The sequence below is a fragment of the Asparagus officinalis genome, chromosome 2, assembly GCF_001876935.1.
Source record: "Asparagus officinalis chromosome 2, Aspof.V1, whole genome shotgun sequence".
Classification (NCBI taxonomy): domain Eukaryota; kingdom Viridiplantae; phylum Streptophyta; class Magnoliopsida; order Asparagales; family Asparagaceae; genus Asparagus; species Asparagus officinalis.
The window spans coordinates 76,785,961-76,792,518 of NC_033795.1; the positions used below are offsets into that span (position 1 = coordinate 76,785,961).

General features: G+C 34.8%; 1 protein-coding gene across 1 annotated transcript in view; it reads right to left on the reverse strand.

Moving 5' to 3' along the window:
- LOC109831674 (choline/ethanolaminephosphotransferase 2-like) overlaps positions 693-6,558 on the reverse strand; it is a 21,336-nt gene continuing 15,470 nt past the window's right edge. Inside the window, exons 9-17 of the mRNA XM_020399051.1 lie at positions 4,623-4,692; positions 3,613-3,676; positions 3,497-3,537; positions 3,334-3,418; positions 2,395-2,457; positions 2,124-2,182; positions 1,968-2,020; positions 1,222-1,294; positions 693-1,137 (exon numbers count right to left, since the gene is read on the reverse strand). Coding sequence (XP_020254640.1) covers positions 1,116-1,137; positions 1,222-1,294; positions 1,968-2,020; positions 2,124-2,182; positions 2,395-2,457; positions 3,334-3,418; positions 3,497-3,537; positions 3,613-3,676; positions 4,623-4,692 — 530 coding nt within the window. The 3' untranslated portion in view covers positions 693-1,115. The remainder of the gene's footprint in view (positions 1,138-1,221; positions 1,295-1,967; positions 2,021-2,123; positions 2,183-2,394; positions 2,458-3,333; positions 3,419-3,496; positions 3,538-3,612; positions 3,677-4,622; positions 4,693-6,558) is intronic.

A 6,558-nucleotide genomic window follows, 5' to 3' on the forward strand; every position in this document is an offset into this window, starting at 1 on the left:
CTTTGAGAACACAAGTAGCCTCGTAGAGGAGACCACCACTCTCATCATCACCTTTGAGAACACAAGCTATGTCCCCTTTGGGTTTGTTGTTGGGATTGGGGAGGAGAGGGAGTTTGGGGAGGCGAGAGGCCAATGAAGTGTAGTTGCAGAGAACGGAGACCATAGGTGGAGAGAGAGAGAGAGAGAGAGAGAGAGAGAGAGGTTGAAGAGGATGAGGAGGAAGACGATGAGGAGGAGGAGGGAGAGAGGGAGGTTGCAGAGGATGAGGAGGGAGAGAGAGAGGTTAGGAGCAGAAAATTATATTTGATGAGGGGGTTTTTTACAAAAAATCACGTCAACCTTGGTCGGAACAGTTACTCCGACCAAATTTAAGACCTTTGTGACGCCGGAGTTAAAATTTATACCAATCTGACAAAACTAAAAAAAATATACCAACATGTCATCAAGCCTCTAAAAAATATACCAATCTGATCATTTTGCCTATCAATATTGGTTCCGTACTGAAATACTATCTATCTGACACTGATAACGGAAGTCCACATTATCGTATTACCAGGGTAATTAAAGAATAATACATTACGTCCAAACGATGTAAGAAAAAAGGCATATAAATAATAACGTAAATTCCCCGTCATCAATCACAATCGAAGTTCAATAAACATTTTACATGCTAAAGGCCAAGTGACAAGTAATTTACACAAACTGATGTTTATATATGGCATTTAAAATCAAAGGGTTGAGGTAAAATACATAACTGAATAATTATAGTACGTCACCTATGTATGGATACATTAGCTTTATTACATAATTTCCCCGTATATCCCCAGAATAGCAATGAGAACAAAATATGATTTGTACAATAAGCACAAATGTTATTTGCAAATAAGTAGGATACAAGGAGCCACCTCTGATACATAATACAATCATATTTCTCACATCAATAAAATTATATATTATTCTAATTTTACACAAAATCCCCAACAAACCCTTGAAATATATTAGGGGAAATTTTGAAAAAAAGAAAGGTAAGAGGCAGGCATTTTCCTTGCGTCAAGGCCACTAATGAATATATCAAATTTGTGAGCGTACAAAATAAGTGCACCAATGTAAAATGTTTAAGCTTCTTTTCTGGTTATCCTGTTGTTCAAGAAGAACAATGTCAAAGAATGCCCCTTGATTCGGTGTAAAAATTAAATATTTCACAAATCAATTTGTTTCTACCTGAAGCAGCAGATGCCCAATGCATGAGTAATTTCTTGAATGACTGATGTGGCAAAGTGCAGGTAGAGTCCAACTGTTACAGAAAAAAAAAAGCAAATGAGATGATATGAGATCATTTTCCACTGCAAAATCAACATCTGGCAATATCATGATCAAGTAGAAAACTTTAATTTATTCGTTTATCCTTGATCAACTACAAAATGCATGTGCTAGAAAAAAACTGTAATTTCCAAGTCATTCATCAAACACTAGCAATATCGAATTCTTTTTCAGTGAAGAGAAAGAGGAAGACATAATTCTACTTCCATTAGTAGTTTACGGTTGTGGATCAAGATGAACAATTCTGAACCACCAATTAGCCCTTACTATGTAGTTTGGTATGAATCAAGCATATTTTCTATGCCCAGACAACAATGAAACCAAAAGATTCGCTTATGAAGTCAGACTTAACATTGTACCAATGCAAACTTGACTATATCAATAAGTTTGGAAGTAATTTAATCCAGACATTTTTGCATGCATGTTGCTGCATTTCAATGCCATTCAATAATAACTGAATTTGGTCAACATAGGGACAATCACGAAGAAGACTCATCAGAGCCTCAGAACCATTTGCTAGAATATTAATATCACAGGGGTATGATGTGAAAAAAAATGACCAGTAGTTTTACAGACAACCAAGTCCAACAGCAGAAAAATCAGGCAAATATCAAAACTAAAACCATGAAAAGTAGAATCTTTCCTACCTGTGAAAATGCAGTACAGGAGAAGAACAAAATATTCATCAACAAGAGGAACTCTGCAAACCAACATAATAAGAAATTGTCCAGGATTAGAAATAATAAGTACTTGGGGTTAAACAGTAAAGTTTCTAAATGATATGTAAATAATAAGAAGCATACCCATCCATGAGGCGAGCAGTGAGGGCATTTGCAATGGCAAGAGGAAGATACAACAGGGACTGTTATAGGGTAAAAATGTCAGTCTTAGATGCAAACCCTTGTTCAAACAGGACATAAATAGTAAAAATATGAAATGTCCTGTACTATATGAGCAATCACAGGCACATTATTTAAATATCAGCTTATCACTCTATGCAAGCAAAGAAACCATTATTTGGAGTGTACACCTATAACAATGAACAACTTGAACTAGAAAAGTAGATAGACATACCATACACATCCCAGTTTTCAAACCCTTGGGTTCATCACATAAGTGAGCAAGAATCATCCTACCCTGGAAAACAAGAATCACGTTTTTAGACCATGGAGAATACAAAAGGCAAGCTAGTTCCAAGAACGCTTATGAACAGGAGGGAAACATATATGAAATTCAGATAGGGCAGAGAAAGCAGTGCTGAACCCAAACAGCCACAAAGAATCATAAAACTGTGCACCTCTTGTAGCACAATCTTGAATTACATCAGCCAACAATGTTTTCTAATTGGTTCTCTCAGGTTTCAAAGCAAGGACTTTTCCGCTCTTTGTTATTAAAAGTTAGCTCCAAAATTTTAGGCACTACATTTCAAGCACCTTCCAACCATAAAGATGTACTGCACAGTGACTTCATATATTGATGGAACAAGGCTCACACTATGATAATGTGGCTAGAGATGAATTTTCCATCAGCAAATTAAAATAAATTGTGAGATGTAAAATAAAGCAATTGCCAGGAATCAATCAGCTGGAGCTGTAGCTATGAATGTTCTAGATGTAATACAAAAAGGGATGGAAATGATTGACGGGAGAACGAATGAACAGGTGTCACTTGGTTCTCCTAATTGTGCACCAAAAGAGTTTTAAGGGATTTTGAAACCGACAAAAATGTAAAATGACTGCTACATACTTGAAAGAAATTTAACTACAAAGGATTAAAGGCATAAACTTGCTAACAGACTATAAGTGCAGTAAAATATGCAGGAAACAAATTTAAAACATGAATGTGCATAGACCAGCATGGAAAAATAGTTCACGGCTTCACGCATGAAAAAATGTAAGTGTCTCAGTTCAGTGTCTGGCTCATAATGCATTAAATTTTTACTGAGTATCAATATTCATGTACACATAATGAAAACAATTTGATAAAGCATATGCAAAAGTTTAGAAATCTTACCACAAGGAACCCAAATGCAAATCCAGTTCCAATAATAACCAGGTGAGGGTGATTCCTCATAATGTCGGATGGAGATAGAAAAGACCTAGAGAAAGATTTCAATTGCTTTTATAAATAAAATAATTTCCAACATTTCCAAGTAGTAGCATAATTAGATCCATACCAGACAAGTACTCCAGCCAAAAGAACCCCAAAAGGAAAGAGCTGGTACAGAAAGCATAGGTAACTCAATCAAGACTCTTAAGAAATCAGAAAGTAAATTTTTATGCAGAACATTACCATGGCTAATGCCATCAACATGCTTCCTTTGCTAGCCTCAACAACCTTATGTACATTGCTAATGCTGCACAGGAAAAAATCAAATCAATAACTGAGATCAACCAAAGATGACCGTGGTCTAAACTCATTGACTTCGAAAGTACTGTACCTTCAGATAAAGAGTGTTAAATATTTTAGTACATATTTTGCATATACTGAGTTAACCTTTTAGGTGTTTACTGAATGTCTTAATTCAGGATTACAGCTTCAACTTGCAAAAAAAACATTCACATGTATATTTACAAGAGCAAAACTTAAGAAATACGAAGTATTGCAAATTCATCAATAGAGGGAATGAAGCGACGAAATGGAGATCCTATCGACTGTCGAGAAACATAAGCCACAGATGATATTGTACAATGTGTCACAGTGATCACACATTGACTTAACATTTAGTCTCTTGCATGCCCCCGATTTCATTTCTATATTACATCAATAGAAACTCAAACCTAACGTCTGGGACCAACTCCAGGTAACTGATCAATATCATTAGCTACTATTAGCAGAAACTAGCTAGAATGTTATAACAAAGTAAGAGCAAGTTCAACTGATAAAATCCTTAACCTCAACTTGGTTAAACTTTAAATATAGATTGTAAGAGCCTGACCGAAAGTACCAGGAAATCGGTAGTTTAGTGTAAGAACACATAAATGCAACAGCATGACATCAATTGACATAGAGCAAGAAAATTCAAGTGGTGGATGGAGAAAAAAATGGTAGCAATATTATCAGAGAAGACAGTTAACCATTATTGACATAAAAATGAGTTCGGATGAGAAAAATCATAAAGATCAAATAATGAATAGAAGAATGAACATGGGAGAAGTAAAGAAACCAGCTAGTTTACATGCTGTCATGCAGAATCAAATAATGAATAGAAGAATGAACGTGGGAGAAGTAAAGAAACCAGCTAGTTTACATGCTGTCATGCAGAAATGTATGAAGTATGAAGACAGCTGCACTGAACTTACTTGGACCAAACTGTCGGCAGTACTGCAAAAACTGTCATCAAAAATATGACAACGCCATAGAATGGGAGTTCTGATAGTCAACAAGAGCGTAAAAATTTATTACAAAAATCTTGGTTAATGTTAAAAAACTGTATGCACAAGTACCAAAGAATTAAAAGAATAATAGATAGGCAAGAAAAGCTAAATCCAGCAAGTCAGGGCAAGAAAGAGACTGTACGATAAAGCATGATTTTTAGAAGATATGCAGAGGCATATGTTATTCTTATAATTTTTAGTATCCTAGCAAAGAACCTTACATTTGGAAACTAATAGCATCAGGTACATGTATTATTCACATCAGTTAGACAATAGTTGTAGCACAACAGATACAGACATCCTCACCAACAAATATATTCAGTTGAGGCATGTCTTTCAAGGTTAGCCCTATGAACATGAACCGTTGTAAGGGGGAATAACAACAAGTCTCCATGAGAGAGAAAGAAGAAGAAGATTAAGCCTTTGCTCTCACGAGTTATGCCTAGATCAATGGTCCAGCACCTGAATCAACAGACTCACACAAATGAAGTTCTCACCCCATCAAAACTAGGGTTCCACACCCTAAATCACACAACCTATAGAAATTATAATTTTTTTCATAAAATCTGTTAGACTTTCTTCAAGAAAAACAAGTTGATATATATATATATATATATATATATATATATATATATATATAGAGACGAGAGAGAGAGAGAGATGAGAATATGCGTATGCTTGGTTACCAAGCCATTAAAAAGGTTGTGCGTGCTTGGTAGTGGAGGCTGTCACAGTCTCTATATATATTATATATAGGAGAGAGAGAGAAATATGGGTATTTGGTACCAAGCATAAAAAGTTGTGCTTGGTAGTGCAGGTGTCACATCTCCCTCCACTCATTCAAATATGGGACCACATTTCACATGGATAATGAAGTGGATGGGAGTGACACATCACTACCAAGCACCAAAATTTGAGCTTGGCTTACCAAGCATACCCATATTTCTCATTATATATTATATATATATATATATATATATATATATATATATATATTGATCATTAGAAAAAAATCCTTTTAATAAGAATGAATTCAAAATTTTTATTCATACATGTTGTGAGAAAGAGTTAGTTGGTCTTATTGTCAATGTATTAAATATCGGACGGCCAAAATCCATATCAGATTGTGGAAATAGAGGATATATCGGTGATATGAAAAAAAAATATCAAGGTGTCATATCGGATGATGTCCATACATAACATAGCATTGTAACATGTAACATAAACATATTAGTGAATGATTTTGCGTCATGATATAAGTTTAGAGTTGAAAAACCTAGAATGGAGAGATTTGGGAGACGGATTATGGCATTTTGTGGCGTTTGTCGGTTTGGGTTTTGTGGCTCTAATTTGATTGTGGTTTCGGATTTGGGTTCCCAAACCCGACCCAAAACCAAACCCACAATCAAATAAAAAACAACCCGATTTTGTTGATATCTTCAAAGGGTCGGCTGATATATCGGGAAAAAAAAATCCCAAAAAGCAGAACATTATAAAAACCATAACTATCGACGTGGTAAGGTCCTTAACCCAATCTATCGGCCGCTTTAGTGATATATCGGCCAATATTTAATACATTTCTTATTGTTTTAATCCCACATTGATTGTGGGTTTAGTATGCATTGACTCTCCTATTATAAATATAGACAAATTATCTCCCTTTCTCTTATTACTAATTTCTACAATACTAAAATAAAAACTTACCTACCATCACTAAATATTCAGTTCTTCCTTCAACGCTGAATTAGATTATAAAATATTCTTAATCAATTATACTCCTAAACAATAATCTTCCTTTTGTAGATAAGGGTACAAGAAAATTTCTAATAAAATATAAATTATAATGCCAAAAGAAATTTCA